General features: G+C 40.2%; 1 protein-coding gene across 2 annotated transcripts in view; it reads left to right on the top strand.

Annotated features, from left to right (window-relative positions):
• Positions 1–7,258, top strand: part of RAB3IP (RAB3A interacting protein) — a 66,782-nt gene extending 59,524 nt beyond the window's left edge. For both annotated transcript variants that reach the window (XM_006258671.4, XM_019493556.2), the window contains 3 exons: positions 2,059–2,158; positions 2,249–2,318; positions 6,880–7,258. In XM_006258671.4, coding sequence (XP_006258733.1) covers positions 2,059–2,158; positions 2,249–2,318; positions 6,880–6,962 — 253 coding nt within the window. In that variant the 3' untranslated portion in view covers positions 6,963–7,258. The remainder of the gene's footprint in view (positions 1–2,058; positions 2,159–2,248; positions 2,319–6,879) is intronic.
• Positions 7,259–18,845: the final 11,587 nt, after the last annotated feature.

Consider the following 18,845-nt stretch of genomic DNA (forward strand, 5'->3'; position numbering starts at 1 on the left):
TGGTTTACTTTTGGTTCTGAAGCATTTGTGGCTATTTAACTTACTTTTAGTGATAAAAACGTAGTTGTTTATAACCAGAAGAAATAGAAGAAAATGTACTTCTGTTGAAGTTGTATCTTTCTCTCCTCAAAAACTTTGTCAAAACTGAGGTCACCTTGGTTATTTCATATTTGAAAAGTGTGTGGTTTTTGCTTCCGTAACTTTGAGGAACGTAGAATTTAAGAGAAAAGAACAAAAACTTCTGAGGTCCACTCGGCATGTTGTCAGAACCTAATTTTGTCAGACAGATCCCTAATTACTGTAAGGTGGATACTTTAGAAGATCCTCCAACATTGTTTTAGTTGCTATTTGGTTTTATTTTAGAAGTAGTTTTCCCGCAAGAGGAAGCAGAGTTCTCATAAGTTTTAGACACTGCTTCTCTTGTTAAGGAATGTAGTGGACAACAGTTTTAGATTCTTTTAGACTAGCTACCAGGGGCTAGTATGGTCCTTCTCCAAAAATGAGTCGGTTATGTCTGCAGTCCTCTCATATTCTCTCAAAAAAGAGATGGGGAAATTGGACTAAGGCTGTCAGGCTATCATTTCAATTCCTCTGTCAAAGATTCTTTATAATACTGTGAATGCAAAGTACAATATAAAATGAAACATAAAAGCAATTTTGAACTTTTGTAAAATGCATCCTGCACAAGTTTCAGACAAATGAGTAGTATAACAATGTAAACTGAAGGCAGGATAGAGATGCGCTTTATGGACTAACTAAATCAGTGACTCATAAGCTCTTGTAACCTCAGGCTCACTTAATGAGATGCTGTGAAAAGACATGCACAAAACAGCCTATCAAAGAGTATATAAAAGAATATAAGAGAAAAGGATGGGGATGGGGGCAGTGCTAGGAGAGGCAAACAAGTTATAAACCTGTAGGGACAAAGTGGTTGCCAGAACTAATCCAGGTTATGGGATAAGAATCCATAGTCCCTGTTCAGACTCTGCTTAATTCCATCTGGATGACTTCTCCCCATTTCACATTTAAGTCTGCTTTAAAGTTCTGTTGCTTATGAACAGTTGCTCTTAGGTCAGCAATGAAATGTCCAGGAAGGTTAAAGTGTTCTGCCACATGTTCTTGTGTGGTTTTGCAATGGTGGCAGATCAGTGTCCTCTCATTCTTTCATGTAGGGATTGCTCCATCTGTCCAGTATAGACAGCAGAGGGGCATTATAAGCAGGCAGTGGCGTATATAATGTAGAGCTGCAGGTGAAAGACCTTTGTATGTTGGTCTGCATTGAGGAGGCGACACATCTTGCATTTGATTCTGTTGCGAGGCCTGGTGCCTTGAGAATAGGAATTAGGTAGTCTGTTGCTTGAGAGAAACCATTTGAATTTATGGGGATGCCTGTAGGCCAGGACAGACTTGACCCTTATGGGTACCTTGAGATGTTTATTTTCCTGGAGGGGTAGGAGGCCGTTAGTGATGTGTCCAGGGTGTTTAAGCTGGGGGCTGTAGGTGGCAGCCAGAGGGATTCTGTTGTTCTTCATCAATGCAAGCCTGACTTCAAATGAACACAACTAACTATTGGGACCTGAATATGTTATAACTAAATACAACATAAAATGCAGCAGCAGTACGCTCAAACTACTTCTTAAATATTGATTGCTAGAAGTTATAGCATGTTTGGCAGAGCAGGAACTCCACTGGACACATCCCTAGCTTCCTCTGTTTCAAGGCTATAGTCAACCAACTTGAAACCTTTTGAATACAGGGGCATGTGATCAAGATTTTATTGACTGCATATGCTAGAGCTGCTACTAGATAGGCCTGAAAAGAAGATTTAAAAATCAATAAAATATAATGGGGCACAATGTGAAAACAGAATACTCTATATAAAGTTACAGTAGTTGACAACATAGAATAGTAATGGCGAACAACAAAGCAGTTCAGGGGGAGTTAGCCATAGCAGAGCAATTTGAGTTGCTTTAAAGAAAAATAAAATCTATGTCTTAACTTGCAAGCAACTGAGCTTCAGAAATGACATTTAAAATAAACAAATTTTGTATTTTACAGGAAATGTGCTCTCAGTGGACAAAGTAAGTCATGCAAACATAGAATCAAGTTAGGTGATTCAAGCAGCTATTACTACATTTCTCCTTTTTGCCGATATAGAGTAAGTAACTTTAACTTCATTTTGAGTTTATGTTGTATTCCATACAGATATGGAGAGTAACCAAGTTGTGTGCTTTTTACATTGTCTTAGATCACTTCTGTGTGCAACTTCTTTACCTACATTCGGTACATCCAGCAAGGACTTGTAAAGCAGCAGGACGGTGAGTGGAAATCCAAAGTATGGTACACTTGTAGATAGCCAATTAATTCTTTTTTTTTTTGTGTTTTAAAAAAATAAAAAGGTATCCTGAGTATACATAGAAGGAGTGATTAAACCATTACAGGGAGACCATTTCCTGGCACTTCTATATTAGTCATTAGTAGAGTTGAGTGAACTTTTCTAGGAAATAGATTATTTACCAAAAATGCAATTTCAGTTGATCTGAAACTATATATCCATTCCACTGATACTTGCTGAATAGTTTCAGCTTAAAATAATTTGTTTTTTCTCACGCTACACAATGGGAGTGGAAGAGGAGGTGACAGTGGTGGTGATATAGTGGGTTCCTCTCCTTTCTAGAGCTCAGATGTTAAGGCCATAATGGCCCATAATGTAGAAGCTTAGGTTCACTTCCCTGCTGGACCTGAGAGAGTTTGGATGCACGCCTCACCTATCATGGAAGTTCTGTACACTCAGTTGCTCCACTTAAAATACTGTAATAATCATTGCAGAAGTGATTAGTATCCAAGTGAGTTTACTAACTACCAGATGAGTATATTAACCGCCAGGCTGTGAAGTTATTTTGCTCTCCTTGGATCTGTGAAATGTAAGCTTGTTTTTGTTTTATTTTTTTTTGTAATCTGGATTTTTCTTCAAATGGAGTCATTGAGCACAGACTGCTACAGAAATACCCTAGAGTATGGTAGTTAAGGCAGTCTCCCTATTCATGTATGGGTTCAAATGGAATAGTCATTGGGCTACTGTGTGGGAAAAGGTCACAGGAGTTGCTGCCTCCTTGTTTGTTTGTTTTTTGAATGATGCCTAGTGTAGGCCTGTTGTTTCACTGCTTTGTCTATATCCAAGATGTCTGAAATGTAATCAGACTGAGTCAGAATATATTGGGGGCAGTGAAGTGTATATCTTTTATACTCAAAATGAAATGTTTTCAGGTTTTTTTGTTTCGGCGAGAAAACTGAAACATTTTCATTTGGTTGAGTCTGAACTTAACTTCCCTTTCCTTCCTTTTAGTTTAGCCAAATTGAAAAATTATGCATGAAGTCCTAGTTGGTCGATTAGACTCTCATATGCATTTCTGACATGGACAATGGATACTCTGTGTTTAGGGCATAATAGGAGAAAGGATTGCAGCTTTTAGGCAGATGAAAAATATGTGCCCTTGGCCAGCGCTGTCAAGATATCGGAGCAGCTTGGTCAAATGTGACTGATAAACATTGTAGGGATTCTCTAATAAAAGGAACCGATATTATTACTGCTACTTCCTCAGGCGGGAAGGGGGCTTCCTGACAGTTTTGTTCTTATCTATATTGAGCATTGGCAGTTAGTTCTTCATTTCAGCTTGTATCTGGGCCAGTAATTAGAAAGCTGCTTAACTGTGCTGTTCCATTCTAGTAGAGTAGGTGCGCAGAAAAGTTGTGAAGGCATGGCAGCCAACAATTTAGCTTGCTTTGTGTAAGCTTTTAGAGGATTTTTGCAAGATTGTTTTCATGCAACAGAAAATATTCCATTTAGCTGTTGCTTAAGTTACTTCAACAGTCAGTCTTAAGAATTTGCCTGCACTATGTAGTATGTTTGAGCCCCAGGGACAGTCATGATGCCCTTTGCTGTCCTTGTGACTCCTGATCTGATCTGGCTCCCTGGATCCTCTTCCTTTTCCCTCACCTGCCATGCCTTGATGTAATGAGTTAATTGATGAAAAGAGTTTGCCCTTGGGTCCCAGATAAAGCTCTTGTCTGTCTTTTGGCCAGCAGGTCCCTCTTGGACTCTGCTGGTGCCAGTCCTGCCCCTCACATGCTAAGTAGGCCCTCTTGGTCCTCCCACACTCCCAGGGCACTTATCATGTTAAGGGTTATTCGTGACTTCCAGCCACCTGCCATAGCCATGCTCATGCCTTCCAGATGTTATTGGTCAGTCACCCTCATTGGGTCTCGTTAGGCCTCTCCACCCATGTTGGGGCTTCAGCCTTCCCAGCCTCTGCCCATCTAGCTGAGCATTTTAGTCTAGGCCCACTGCACCAGACCTGGTTTCTGGGCTCCAGCACCCTGTTTTGCCACCTTGGGCACTAGGCCCCCTGGCTGGCTTTCATCTCTGGCTCCCTGTTGCAACTGTTAATTTTTGCTAACTTGTTGGGCAAATGCCATTTTTTAAAAGATTAATGTGATATCATTGTCATGATTTGGGGCTGTCTGCATCTTTGTTTCCTATCTTAGGCGTTTGAGTCCAGTCCTTCCAAGTTACAGGTCTCTTGGTTGATCCTTTCTTGGCTGAGAATCCTGCAGTTTTCCCTGGATCCTGCAGCATGTTACCCTGTGTACAAGCTGACTTCTCAGCTGACCCCAAATGGGTTCAGGCATGCTGATGTTCTGTTTTTGAGTTGTGACCACTGTGAGAATACATTACGCTAGGGGTATCAAATGGGGCCAAAACCAAGGATCTTTTGGCCGGTTGATAGGACAGATTGGAAGCACTCACTGAAGCCAGTGCATAAGACCAGTCCAAGTGTACCCAACACAGAGGGGTCGTACAGGGCATGGGTGCCCTGTCAGACCTGCCCTGTGTGCTAGTTCTGGGGCAGGTCCAGATGGGGCTCCAAACCATCCATGCAGGGCTGGTGTGGCAGGGTGCCATGTGCAGTGTGTACCCTGTGCCAACCCCCCACGCTGTATGCAGAGTGGGGTTGGCGTGTACTGCACACTGCATGTGAAGCTGGCCAGCCTGTGTACTGCATGTAGCACAGGGAGCTGGCATGGGGGGAATGCTGCATGCAGCACTCTGCCAAACAGGCCCTGTGTGCTGGCTGTGGCATGACTCCATCAGGCATGGCTCACATGCCAGCCCGGCTCCACATGTGGAGCACAGGGTTAGTCCGAGACCCGTGGGTTGAATCCCCTGCAGGCATTATGTTTGACACTCCTATAATAAACAGTACTTTACTTTTAAAAACAACTGCTTTATGTTATTGAATTATTTATGCTAAATTTATGAAGACTACATACTGTACAGGTTCAGTTATACTTAATTCATATATTGGTTTTGTGGTAGTTACTAAAAAGTTAAGAAAATTACAGGGAGTACATTTGGAAAATGTGTGGCTTTTAATTTTGAAGCAGTTCTTTTGTACATTTAATTTCAAGTGTAGATTAGATGTGTTGCATTGTGCAAATATTTTCTCAGATAATTTATATCATGCACGAGATGCACACAGGCATTTATGAGAGTCCTTCACATGTTCTGCTACGTACGTTTCCAGTCTCTGCTAATCTTTTCAAATTTTAGATATGGATCTCATTTCTGCAAATATGAAATAGTTCCCCCCAGATTTTCTGAAAGGTGGTGTTGAAAATGCACTTTATTAATTTCTTAAATTAAAAACAAAATCTACTCATGCGTTCACTTAAAAATGCGTTCACTTATTCACTTGAATTACCCTTGCATTCATTATAATTTAAGGAAACTTTGTTGCCTTTAGTATTTGATCGTGTAATGATGAAAATAATATGTGTGTAGTGCCTTTGAGTATTTGGTGTGGATCACAAAGAAACCTATTTTGTTAGATGCATGCAATAAAAAAAAAAAGTTAAGTTGCTAAAACTTTTTCAAAACAAAAAATCGTGAGTCACTGATATTAATATATTATTGTATCATGCCAGAACTCATTGTGGAATGGGTGAGCAGGTTGGGGTATAATCACAAAAAATTGCAGTGTCCTTTTGAATTCCCAGGTTTCGAGGACAAACACTTTCATTTACCCATAATTTTTCCTTTTCTCTCTTCCATTTTACTACTTCAAAAGCTTGTGTAAGTGGGGAGTAATGGGTGGGGAAGCAGGGCTAAAAAGCAGCACTTTATTTTGTTCTCATACTTTCAAAAAATCTGAATCTAAGAATCTGAAAGTTTTGGATTTCTAAAAGTTCACTGTTCATATGAAAAAAATATTACCTGAGAAAAACTTGAACTAGCTCGCATATCTAGTAGAGTGACTTTAAGAAACACATGCATGAGAGCCACTTCCAGGCTTATGGCCTGAAGAGCTGCAGTGATATTAGCCAGGCTAGTTTTAAAAACTGTTCTAAGTATTGGGTGGTAGGATTTCCTTAGATGAAAATCTTTGCTGGGAATGGGCCCACTAGCCAACAAGGTTGGGGAGGGGTTAATAGTCTTAAGCCCTTTAAAACTGAGATTCAAGGTTTCTCTAATGCACAGTGCTTTAGTACTGTACTAGATGTCGGGGACTGATGGACCAGACATTGCCAGCAAATACATTATTTTAATATTGAGTTTCTTGCATCTGTAAGCTCTGAAGACCACTTAAAAGTTTAAGAATGCCTCATTTCCAGATTGACAGCATATTTTGAACCTTTAACCTGCAGTTAAAGTTACCAGAGTTCACTTCAGACTGTGATGACATCTGTCTGTCAAATGAGATACTTAAAACATGTATACAAACATTGTGTTCTTCTGTGCAGAATAGAGAAGGATTTTGAATGTGGGAAAATTTAAGTAGATTTGTTTCAGTAATGTTTCTTTGCTTTTCTGTGTTACAGTGGATCAGATGTTTTGGGAAGTTATGCAGCTGAGAAAAGAGATGTCACTGGCAAAACTTGGATATTACAAGGAAGAGGTCTAACTCCCTACCATCTGGTGCATGCATGAACTTCAGTGAATACACATAACTCTAAATTGGCTCTCTCTTTTTTTTGTCATTTGATATTTATTTCCAAGAAGTGGGTCCAAGATCTTTCTCCTTTTGCAAATTGCACTAAGAAGTTACTGTGATTTTGTTTTAAACTGACCTATGCTGTGTATGCTTACATAACATTTTAGTTGAACAAAATGTGGCAAGCACTTGCGGGTGTATTAGTGATTTGTAATTTACAGTTGAAAACAAAACCTCTGATTAAATAAATGTTAGATTGAAAATAAGTATATTTCTTTTTCTTCTATAGAGTTTATAATACAGCATTGCCACAGAAAAAACAGACAAATACAATCACCCCAAACACTCTTTATTGTACTTATTAGAAAAGAATTGCTGATACATATAAAAAGAATAAGTAGATGTCAACTTTTACTAAAAAGTGGGAACAAATATCTATTTCAGTTGCAGTCAATTGTAGTATCTAAAATAGAGGGTTTTAAGGCGCTCATCATTGGATTTTAGGCACCCCTCCATAGCTTTTGTGAATTGAGTATTACAGTTTATAGATTATAGTGCTTGCTTCTTTGCAAAGAGGCCAGGCTAGCGGGAATGGGGTGTGGTCCAGGCAGGGACAAGCCTGAGCCTGTGCTTATCTGCTTAGTTTATCTGCTTATCTCCTAACATCTCATGGCACCCTTCAGAAAATCTGGTGGCACCCCAGGGTGCCCCCAGCACCGTGGTTTGAGAATTGCTGATCTAGAAAATCAACACACGTGAAAATAACCAGAATGACTTGGGGTTCTCCTAACTTTAAAAAAAAATTGACCTCTCTGACAGCAAATCTGTACTGTACAGAAGTCTGCAAGAGAGATTTATGTGCTTTGCCTTTAATTTTTGGCATCTCTTGCTGTTCTCTATGAAGGGAGAGTGATACGATTCACTACTTGAACATATTAGATATCAAACCTTTGTCTAACTTTGTCACAAGCACCTTCTGGTCATTCCATCTTTTTGCCTTCTTCCTTTATTCTTTATACTTACCTTTGTTCTCTCTTTCAATCTTCTTCCTTTATCTCTACTTTTTGGAGGATCCAAATAATGTCTTGTGCATCTCTTTCCACCAACTGTCCCTGCACATGTGAATCATTTAAGCACTTATTGGATGGTACCTTAAGATATGGTTATTGCTGGCAGTCCCTCCATCTGTAAAACTGATGAAAAGAATCGTGTCTCCTTAAGAAAAATGACTCTAGGCTGAAGTACCACTTGGCTTGCTCCTGCCATTCTCCCCAAGGTTTCTCTGGTCTGGTGGCAGACAGTTGATTGGGATAAATGGAATGTTGTCATTGATGAGTGGCAGATTTATCGCACGCTAAGCACTTCGGGGAAAACATGGCTTGTTTTTGATTATGACAGCAATTTGCCATTTGCAAATATTGTAAGATTATTGCTAAATAAACCAATGAACAATTAAAGATGAGCTTACATTTTATATTTTAAAAATCAAGCGTTTGGCAATTAGGATATTTTTATTATGAATGATTCTAAAGAAGACTGGTTAAGTGGGTTAAGCACTAAATGTATACTTGAGAGAGAGTACTCACTTCTGCAGAGATGTAAATGGAAAAAGATGCAAGATTTAACATAAAATAAATTATTTAAACATAAACATAAGTGTGTCATACATATGGTTCAGGGAAGGCGGCAAGAGTTTTTGGTGTAATCATTCCAACAAAGTTTCATTCTTTTTTAGTTTGATATCCATTGCCAGCAATGTATGCACTGAAACTTCTCTTGAGGAGAATTTTATGTGTCCTTCCTACTGGTCCATTCCTTTCCACTATGGAAGTCCATGTGAATTCTAACTTCATGTCAAGATGTTATTAATATTCTGTTGCCTGCCATATAGCTTACAAGTCTGTTTTACTCTGGTGCTCTTTTCATCAAGTGTTACTGTGATTTTCTGAGGTTACCTTTCTGTGCTATAGGCAGAAGTGCTTCTTAAGCACCTGAAATTATCGCTATTTCTTATTTGAAGCAGTGAAAAGAATACTTGTTTGTTAAAAAGCAAACTATTTTTATTGTGTAATTCAATACTTAGTGACTTAGTGACAAACTAATAATGATTTAATAACTTATTTTTAGAAAAGCTCACTTCAGTATAAAAGCAAAACGGTTAAGGCCAAAAGGCCTTGTTTTATATCTTAAAGTTTATCATAAATGTTTTCTTTTGCAACAAGGGACTGTGAAGATATATTTAGTAATTTCTAATTTCTGTGAAAAAGTGACTCTGGCCATTAGGTCAGTTTGAATAGTGATGCATTGAAATGAACCTGATGTCCTTTTTTCTTCTATTAACTGTGTGTAGAAAAGGAGTAAGATAGATTTATATTGTAGTTAAGATGTAACATTCACTATTAAAATTTTATTGTCTAGTCTTTATGATTAAGAGACGGTCTGTCATGAAACTAATGTATCAGACTAGGGACATATAACTAGTGGCATATAACTACAATTATACAGTAGTTATCTTTGTGGTTTCTAACTGGCCTCCTCCTAGGTTTCTTGAATTTGTACTCAAACCTTTGTCCCACATCAAATGCCTCTGAGGTGCCCACTATCTTAGTCTGGGGAATGGCCAGACTACTTGGAAGATGCATAGTGGTTTTCTATGTAGGCCACCTTTTCCCATCTGTTTGGTCTTGAAGTGCAGTTGGTTTGGGAGATCTTGGATCAGTCTCAAGCTCTGTCACAAGTTTTCTGTTTGACCAACCTTGGGCAAATTGCATAATCAGTGCCTTAACTTCAGGACTGTAAAATGAGGATGTTACTTCCTTAATTCACAGGTATGCTATAAGGTTATATGCATGTTTGTGAAGCACTCGGTTATTATGCTTCTGTATCAATTGTTAATGTAATATACTTAAATCTGGTAGTTTTGTTGCTGTTGCTGCTTTATCGTCCATATCTCTGTTCATACGTAGTATTACTTGTGTACACAAATATGCTAGTTTGAAAGGACAGATAAAAGATGAGTTATTTTTATTCCTTCAAGTGTGCGCATGTGTAACTATGGCCATTACTGGGGGCAAAGGTCCTTAAAACAAGGAAGAAAATAGACATGTAGCGTATGTAGTTTTCCTCACACAAAGTGAGATAAATATACCTTCTACAGTTTTCTTCCTGAGATCTTGTCAGATTCTCTTCTACGTGAAGTAGAAGCTTTAAAAATTTTTTTCTACAAATAGTTTTGAAATAATTAAATTATTTTGAATCAAGGCAAATGATCAGCTAAGGATCTAATTCTCATGGCAAAATAATTACATGATTGAACCTATTTGCAAAATTACACGATTGAACCTATTCATAATTATCTGGAAAAGAAAGGACAGTACTACTGTTTCATGGAATATCCTTAAACCTGCCAAGAAAAATATAACTTCACTTGCTGGTCATGGATGTGCTGGATGAAAACGAGGCTCTGCAACAATTCTTTGAAGGTAAGAGTTTACCTTCTCAAGTAGTTCAACAGCTTCTGAAAGAAAAACTATTTCAGAAGGAATTATGAGTGTCATATTCCAGGTATGGGATCAGGGTTTTGTAATTTGAAATTTCAGTTTGAGGAAAAAAAAGCCAAGGAAATCAGAAATGAAATGCTGTCCAACATGTAGAAATACTAAATTAGATACTAGATAGAGTAAATTAGGATAAATGGCATGCATGCTGGAATGCTTCCTTTTTGGTCTCTCTATACCACAGAGAGGAGGAGTAAAGGCAACCATGATGCCACAGTTCCGTGTGATGGTAGCAAATAGCAGGGGGGCGGGTGTCAAGAAACCTTCAAAATGCAAACAGACCGCTGAGAGTCTTCAGGGACTTGCATCACTTATGGGGCTAGAGAGACACTTCATTTAGTGGGAGAGAAACCTTGCCTGACAAGATTCTTCTGAAATTGAGTGTCATTTGTTTCTTGGTACCTTCTTTAGCTGGTTACCCTGGACTTTTCTGCGGGCATAATCTTATCTTAACTACTTTTCTAACTGGAGAAAAAAAAATAGTCTTTCATTCAGAGCTGCTTGCCAGGTGTCACAATGATTTTATCAACCAGATCCTACTAGTCTTTTTTTCCTCCCTTCTTCGTCACCAATATGCATCTATTTGCTTCTGTAATGGGGGAAAAAACCTAATTCTTTGGCTTCCTGACACTGATTGCAACCTGGAAGTTTCAAAATCAGATCAAAGGCAAAGAAAATGCAACTTTTTTTTTCTTTGCTCATACTATTTGTGTTGCTAATGTTCCTAGTTGTGTTGATCCTTTTTAAATTTGAATTGGTGTATTTGTTGTGTCATTAAATATAAGCGTCCTTGACATAAGGCAACCTGAAAGTGATGAGAGAGGCTGAACCTCAGCTTTATAACCTAAAGGTATTATCTATGTCTGGAAACTTCTGTAATCCTAAGGATGCTTCTGTAGCATCAAAGGACCAGTTGGGAGGATCACAGTGAAGCACAACACATCCCAAACAAAATGGATGGCATGCCATCACCTTCATGACGCACCAATAAGCTTGCCCAAGAAAGCTTATTGACTTATCCAGAGTATTTTCAAGGCATGTATGGGATGGGTACCCCCTGTTTTGCTGTGAGCATTCCCTACTATGATCTGGAATAGGTAAAGCTATGCTTTAAGTGTTCCTTTTTTGTATAAGCTAAAAAAAGTCATATTATTAATGTAGGAAAAACAAAGGGATCTGAAAAGCTAAAGAATTTTCTTGGTTTTGCTTTCAGGAAGGTAACATTTCAATTAAACAAACTAGTAAGTTTTTAACAGTGAACTGTGGTACTGGATAACTATTAAATATTTGATATCTAAATAGGTCTCATATAAACTGTACCTAACAACCCTGAGTAACTTTCATAATGAGGGTTTAGGAGAACTTTGAAGCATGTCCCAGTGACTCTGGTGGCAATGACACTTTGACTCTGGAAGAGTTCCAGCAACTCTGTTGCTCACATCTCCTTAACTATAATAGTCGCTAGTTGTGAAATGTAATCCATGTAGCTGACTGGATGTACAGTATCTGCTCAGACAAAAGAATGAAAACTCTATTAAAAGTAATGTCAAATAATGAGAACATCCTGGAAGATAACATTGTATAAAGCAGTGGTTCTCAAACTTTTTAGATTCAAGGCAACCTGATAGACAAGGTATTCCTCAGAAAATGTCAGCTCTTAAGTTTAACTTGTTTTTTTAACTGTAGGAAAAGAACAGAGCAATTCTGTTGCAGAAAACTTAGAAAGAGCAAAGCAGGGCAGAAGACTTTTAACACTATGGATTCCTATTTGCAAACCCTAGCTGTGTCCACATGTGCATGGATGTTTGGTTCCCTGGGGACAACTAATGGCAGCGCATCTTGTGCCACCACTACTTGTTCCTTGGGAATGCTTGTGCCATGCACCTTCTGGCAAGTTACCCCGAATGGGGTAGGGGAGGCTGGGGCCAGCACTATGATGGCCACAGCAGCCTGTCCTGGGGGCCTTCTGATTGCAGAGCCCGGCCATCAGCAGAGTGTGGCTCTGGCCAGCCAGGCTCCAGTTTCGAGCGGCATGCGCTACCCCTGCATATGCCACTCTGCTCTTTTTTTCCTTTTTCCAGGCTTTTTTTGATCCCTGGATATCCAGGGCTCAAAAAAACCAAGCAAACAACTGAGTGCTGCTCCCTTGCAGAGAACAACTGAATGTGCAGTATGTGGCGCTGCAGATGTTTCTGCAGCGCCACATACTGCGTGGCTGCGCTTGTCTGGATATGGGCCCTGAGTTTATCATGTAAATCATGTTTGCACACCTGACAGTGCTAAAATTGTGCAGCACTCGATAGCCCCTCTTAAAAGGATCTCTTAGAAGCACCCTAAGTTCCGTGGCACCCTGCTTGAGGAATCACTGGTATAAAGAAAGTTCTTTTAATGCACAAAAGAATGAATACAGCATACCTTTGTAATACAGGTATAATGTAAAGAAATGGTGGTCACTTATGGTGAGTCAGTGTCATAAAAGGTTGCTAAACCACACCTATGACAGAAATTAGTATCTAGAGTCCTGTAACTAATGCTGAATCCAAAAGTAAACTTCTAACAGGAGTTGGTATATTTAAAGAACAGCACAGGGTTTTGTATGATCTTGCGGAAGTTATCTTCAGCAAATGTGAAGTCAACTATGAGCTGATCATAAGCATTCAGACTTGTGGCTTTAAAATAAGGTGAAAATCTTGAGACACCAAACACCTGTTAAATTTGAAGTTGGCAGTCTTTCACTGCTTTTTATGCCACCAGCCTTCAATGTTGATTTGAGCTCTGAAGGTACAGTAACACTGGAATGCTGGCTTTCAAGACTACTAAGCATCATGTATTCAAAAGAAGATGCAAATACTGCCTCTAACTAAACTCTGGTTAGCCTATGGTTTGATGTTGATTTTGGGATGGACTGGCAACTGAACATACTTGTGAATGTGTGGTTATTTGCAATTCATGAGCACAGAGAAAACATCCTATGATGTTTAGACTGCCTTCTGTTTCTTACAGTATTTGTATTTACATTCTTTACTACAGAAGCTAGAGTCCTCAGTCTTGCAAGGTGATGGCTGAAAAACAAGAATTCTGTTTAATCTTTTTTTTTAAGTCCTAAACTCTTAAAAGCCTCAAATAAGTGGCCAGCCTGATAGGGAATAAGGCTTATTACCAAGGCTTAAAAACTGTGATTTTAAAGAAGTGCTTTTCTGGGTTCATCTCATCTATAATGGACTGACTATTCAGGAAGAACTATAGTTCAAGGTCAAAGAGCAAAGATTTGGAGATTAACCTAGTTTTTTGGTTTTCTTTTTAACTCTATTATCTGGCTCAGCTTCAAAAGGTTGCTAAATAAAGCTAGAAAATATATATGAAAAGCAAACTGGGTTTTTGGTTGTAGCCATGTTGGTCTAAGGACCTAGGCAGGCAAGGTTTTTTTTGAGTAGATGTGATATCTTTTATTAGAGCAACTGAGAAGTTGGAAAAAAAGTTCTTAGCAAGCTTTCAGGTGCAATTACCCTTCTTCAGGCATTGGGACTCCCTATGCCTGAAGAAGGGTGATTGTGCATGAAAGCTTGCCAAGAACTTTTTTCCACCTACTCAGCTGATCTAATTAAAAAAAAAAAATCACATCTACTCAAAAAACCTTGCCTGCCTATGAGAGAAGCAAGGATTTTTTTGGGTGGTGATCTTTTATTGGAACAACTGCATGGTTGGGATAGACCAGCTTTCCAACACAAGTCATTCTTCAGGTCACAAGCTTCCATTTAGAGGCTTGTCTAACTATCACAACTGTGTAGCTGACTAAATAAACCCGCGCCTCTCTCATAATTCTTGGACTGTCATGGTTACAACATAACTTTGATGTACCTGATAGTATTAATCAGGACCTAACCTAATATGCTTATTTTTATCCCTTCTGTAAAGTATTCCATGTCCTAAACAAGCTCTAACTAGTATATGGACACTAAATGAACTCTAAGCAACCTTCAGCTGACTTTTCACTGACCTGTCTTTTTTTTTTTTATACCTTAAACTTCTTGCCTCCGGCAGTCTTACCTACTCATTTCCTTTGTCTCCTGTGGTCAACTGAATGCAAGCAAATGCTATAGTATATCACCATTAAACAGCTTAGTGCCTACTATAGTTGACATAACATAAATATGACATTCATTATTCTGGCTTACTGGCTGGCAAACGGTTATTCTCTGTGTAGGTTAGGAATGGGATCTGTATTTCTAAATATCTGTGCCTCTTGTCTCTCTTCTAATAATCTCACCTGAGGGGACAGTTTCTCCATCACTAGGATGTCCCTAATCTTAGCAGACCATGTTTTCAGTGAGTAGGGGTGGGGAGTGTATGAGAGTAGTGATTGCTTCTATGTTTGAGCAATATGTTATTTAGCAGCTAAAAAACAGGAAGGATATTAGCTTTTCATTCTGTTAAAAGGAAGCTTCCAGGTGGTCAGAAGCACAGCCTGGCATTGTGGAGAGTGGCCAGATCCAGCTGGTAAGTCTGTTTTGAGAGAAGAAGTGTGTGTGGGGGGCGGGGTAGGGAGCAGATCAAGACCCTAATGGTGAAGAAGGAAGTGAGGCTGGGGTAGGGGCAGCGATGATGCACAGCCGGGGCAGAGGCCGGGATGCAGCTGTGAGTGGCTTGTCTGGGGGGTGGTTCCCACTGCTGCATGCACCCCAAGAGGGCTTAGGAGGCATGTGCCCCTGGATCTGCACATAGGGGGAGGGCTGGCTGCTGCTGTGGGTTGGGATCGGGGTAGTGCAAGGCTCTTCCTGGTGTGGGGCTGGGCTGGGGCTGCACTTGTGGCAGGCTATGGCAGCGCTGGGAGTGGGCTTACAGGGGGGGAGCTGCAGCCACCCCAAAATTCACTGTATCCCCCCAAAATCCCTCCTCCTAGCACCACTGCCACCTGCCTGAGTGCAGGCCTGGCCCAGCTCCCCACCAGGAAGAGCCCGGTGCCACCCTGGCCCCAGCCCACATGCAGATCTTGGGCCACAACCCCTACGTTGTCTTGGGTGCATGCAGCGGCAGAAGTCACGCCCTGCACCCCTAAGATAAGCTGCTCACGGCTCTGTCCCAGCCAGATATTGCTCTCCAAGCTGCCCGGCTGCAAATCGGAATTGGATCTGTATCGGCCAATATGGCTTGCTAAAAATCAGCCGTTGGTAGTGACCCAAAAAATCCCTATCGGTGCTCCCCTAGTCTTTACAATGTTTTGGCCTGAATTATATCTGGGAAACATTTCCTCACACCGTTCTCATTCTATAGCAATTCATAACTTTGAAGTAAGATTTCACACACCAGCTTATAGGCAGAAGGTAGCATCTGACAAAGTAGGTTGCTACCTACAAAAGCTCATGTCTCTGAACCTGTTAGTCTTCAAAGTGCCACCCTTTCCTGCCTTCTGCTTGTCTTTAGACTAACCTCTCTACACCAGTTTATAATGCCTTTCAGTTGAACTGTGTGATAATATGCCATTATGTTGGGTGGGCCTGTGTAATACTGATGTACTCACTCTTGGCCTCTTATTTTTTTTTTTCAATTGAAGTTCAAGAGAACCGCTTGCTAAGCCTTTAAAGTTTTCTGTGGTATACATAGAGGTAAACACTAGAATAAAAAGTGAAGTTTTGGGAGTATGTTCATTTTAATGGTAGCTATTCTGCCCATCCAGGAAACCTACATTCTTATCTGTTCTTTGAAATACTGTTATTTTAGACTGGTGGTGCTCAACCTTCTGGCCCTGTGGTCCAGATGAGTGGTGTGGGGCCAGTCCATGGTGCAGTCTGGTATGCTGGCCTAGCCACACATGCTATCCAAACACCACATGCGGGCCAACCCTGTACACCAGATCTCACCATACAATGGTGCCCTCCAGCATGCAGGGCTATGTCATCTGATCTCAATGGGCCTGGAAACGGGAACTGCGCTCTATGCTGCTGCATCTCCCCCACCATCAAATTTTCATACTTGCAGGGTGATGCAAGGACCAGATGATACGGTCTTGTAGGCTGGAGGTTGAGCACTTTTGGTTTAGACCAGACTTGTAAAGAATCAGAAATCCTCATGCTTTTCTGTAAGGTTAATACCTACGTATTTCATTGCATTTTTAATCCACTTAAATTTATGAAGTTTTTCACATTCCTGCTTAAGTTTCTGCAAATGCCAGCATTTAACATTTCTAACTTATTACAATTTTATATCTATAGAGTGAGATGCATCTATCTGGAATACTATTGTTTTTAAGGAGCAAAGAGGATGCTTTACATAAAGCAGCACATCATCTACATAGAGAGCTATCTTATCTTCCACTGGTCCTTCCTTTATCTGAGAATCCTGCATTATTGTAGTAGCTGGTTCCATGGCTAGAGTGAACAGCGGTGGTGATGGTGGGCACCCTTGCCTAGTTCTACTTGTCAATTTAAATGTTTACCCAGTCCAAGTTCTTTCATTTGGATCCCTAAATGATCCTTATTGTTTTACCTATTACGTCTTTCCCAAAATGTGGCCATTCATCCTACCACTCAAATAAATAAAGAAGGTTGTTTAACCCTTCCCTGTCTGAGTATCGAATTCCTTTCTGGAAGGTTTCTGACTCCCACATCAAGGCATGACACCATGTAATAATTTATGGTGTTCCCTCTTCATTTTTTTTCTTTTAATCTTTTTCTTTAATCTTTTTTCTTTTAATCATTGTATAATTCAATCTTGCTCAAGTTCTCTTTAATACCCCTGGTTTTGTGATTTTTCCCAGTCTTTTTTTTTTTTTTTCTCTTGTAGTTTTGGCATTTTCCTCTTCTGTGGTTTAACAGTTTGCCATTCGCTAGTACGGTGCTACTTGTCACTGTCTCATTACGTAAGCTAAGTTTCCAGGGTGCTTTTCATTAAGCTCACTTTCTCAACGATTGTAAGGCCTTCCTTTTTCTTCTTTATAATATACTGCTGTGCTTGATGTGGGAAGAAGTTTAAAAAGAAAAATCCATATTATATTTGTTGTTCTGAGAGGTGCTGTAATCTCACGTAGTTCTGTCACTTTCCTTAACGCAGCCTGACAGGTCTTGAACCACTTGTACTTTAGGTTATGGACATGAGTTTGACTGCAGTGCTAAGAATTTCAGGGCAATTTTCCATGCCATGGAAATGTGGTGAGAAATTGGGCGTACAGGCCTTCCAGCTCCCTGGTGGGGGAGTTGCAAACTGGCTTCAGAGCCACGCTGTCTACCCAGGGGGTGATAGTGAGCTGCTCCTTGCATCTCTCCCACCCCCAGGACAACCCAATCACTGACAGCCTTTCCTCTCTCTTGCTGGGGAAGTGGGGAAAGCTGTAAATGATCAGCTGAGAGTTGATGAAATGCAGCAGCTGCCAGAGACTGCTCTCCTCCTGTGCCACCCCCCACACCCACACACCTGCAGGGGTGGTAGGGACCAAGATAACTAATTGTTCTCCTTATCCCTGCCATCCCAATAGTATTACTGTTACAGCCCCAGCTCTTGCAGTGGTGGTGATGATTGCAGTTTGAGCTAACACTTTGTGGTAGAATGGCTATGGTTTTTCTGCCAAAAATTGCTTGAATGCCTGTATGCTCACTTTTTTGTGCCAGGAAATGGTTGTGTTTCCTGAAACTAAGGCAATGCCTATCCACAACCTTATATCCTCCCAGAGTTTCTGGGTTTGTTTGAGCTGGCAGGGGAGAAGAGAACATGGAGAACTCTGTGTGCTCTATAAGGACTGTCGCCTTTCTTTGTAAGGAAGGAGTGAAGAACCTGTTTTATATATTTTCCCTTCTCCACAGCTTTTAAAGGAGCCCTCTTTTTTCATGTTATTTTTGTCTCCTGATTCTTTCTCCTGAGTTTTCTCTACAAGCCATTTTTTTTTCTTTTTTTAAATCACGATTTAATTTTGACGATTTACCGCTGAATGCTAGTTTTCCTCTACCTTTATCTCCCCAAATTAATTTTATTTCTGCTTTAACCTCATCAAATATGGCCTTCATAGGTGATCTTAAAGATATGATCTCTGACAGTAACTCAGCAAGGAAGCTGTTTGGTCAGAGGGACAGTTTTTTTTTTGTCTTTCTCCTTCTCCATCTGATTCGTTTCCCCTACAGCAGACATCTTTGATACTGCAGCCCCTGTGAGCTGTTGAGTGAGGATCTTCCAGGGAGTTTCTCCTGGGGAAGTAGCTTTTCAAATTGATCCCTTTTTGGGGTACACATCTATGGACAAGGGAAGCACTTTTTGGAAGTTAAGCAGTTCAGAGATCAGTGCTGTTGGTGGATTGCACCATCTTCCCCTT

Source organism: Alligator mississippiensis, chromosome 4, assembly GCF_030867095.1.
Source record: "Alligator mississippiensis isolate rAllMis1 chromosome 4, rAllMis1, whole genome shotgun sequence".
NCBI classification, from domain to species: domain Eukaryota; kingdom Metazoa; phylum Chordata; order Crocodylia; family Alligatoridae; genus Alligator; species Alligator mississippiensis.